The sequence below is a fragment of the Bison bison genome, unplaced genomic scaffold (assembly GCF_000754665.1).
Source record: "Bison bison bison isolate TAMUID 2011002044 unplaced genomic scaffold, Bison_UMD1.0 scf7180017864482, whole genome shotgun sequence".
Lineage (NCBI taxonomy): Eukaryota > Metazoa > Chordata > Mammalia > Artiodactyla > Bovidae > Bison > Bison bison.
Window position 1 is genome coordinate 665,903 of NW_011495042.1, and position 605 is coordinate 666,507.

Sequence of the window (605 nt, forward strand, 5' to 3'; positions counted from 1 at the left end):
GTGCTCTCAGTAGCCACAACCCGAGTCCCTGGGCCCCGCTCTGTGAGGTCATAGGTCGCTGTCAGCTACTTAGCCAAAATGAGATCCACACCTCACTTCCCCCCACTCTGCCAGAATTGGTGACAGAGGGACAGTGATTGCTAGGGTGGTGGAGTCTGTGACAGGGCAAGGTTGGGGTGCCAGAGCTGGAGCGGGGGAGCCTACTGCTGGGAAGACTGTCTTGGGAGGATGTTCTTGGAGCTTGGCAGAGCAGGCCGAGTCCCATGGGGAGAGTAGAGGGGGCCCTGGGCAGCAGCAGGCCCTCCGAGGGCGTCTCCGCTGAGGCTGAGCGCTGCCCGGCTCAGGTACGTCAGCCTGCTGCCTGTCATCCCCGTCACGCTCCGCCTGAACCCGCGGGAGGCTCTGGAGGGCCGGCACCCTCAGGACGGCCGCAGCGCCTGGCCCCCGCCCCGGCCCGGGCAGGGTGGGCTCTGGGAGGCCGGCCCCAAGGGGCCAGGCACGGCGCAGGCGCACAGAGACCTCACCCTGTACAAGTAAGGCCCATGAGTCGGGGGTGGGGCGGCCGGCGGGGTCGGGGGGCCGGGGCAGGTCTCACCAGGCTCTGC

General features: G+C 68.3%; 1 protein-coding gene across 1 annotated transcript in view; it reads left to right on the forward strand.

Moving 5' to 3' along the window:
• SCAP (SREBF chaperone) overlaps window positions 1–605 on the forward strand; it is a 105,062-nt gene that overhangs the window by 99,957 nt on the left and 4,500 nt on the right. Inside the window, exon 14 of the mRNA XM_010862497.1 lies at window positions 345–533. Within this exon, the coding sequence (XP_010860799.1) occupies window positions 345–533 (189 nt within the window). The remainder of the gene's footprint in view (window positions 1–344; window positions 534–605) is intronic.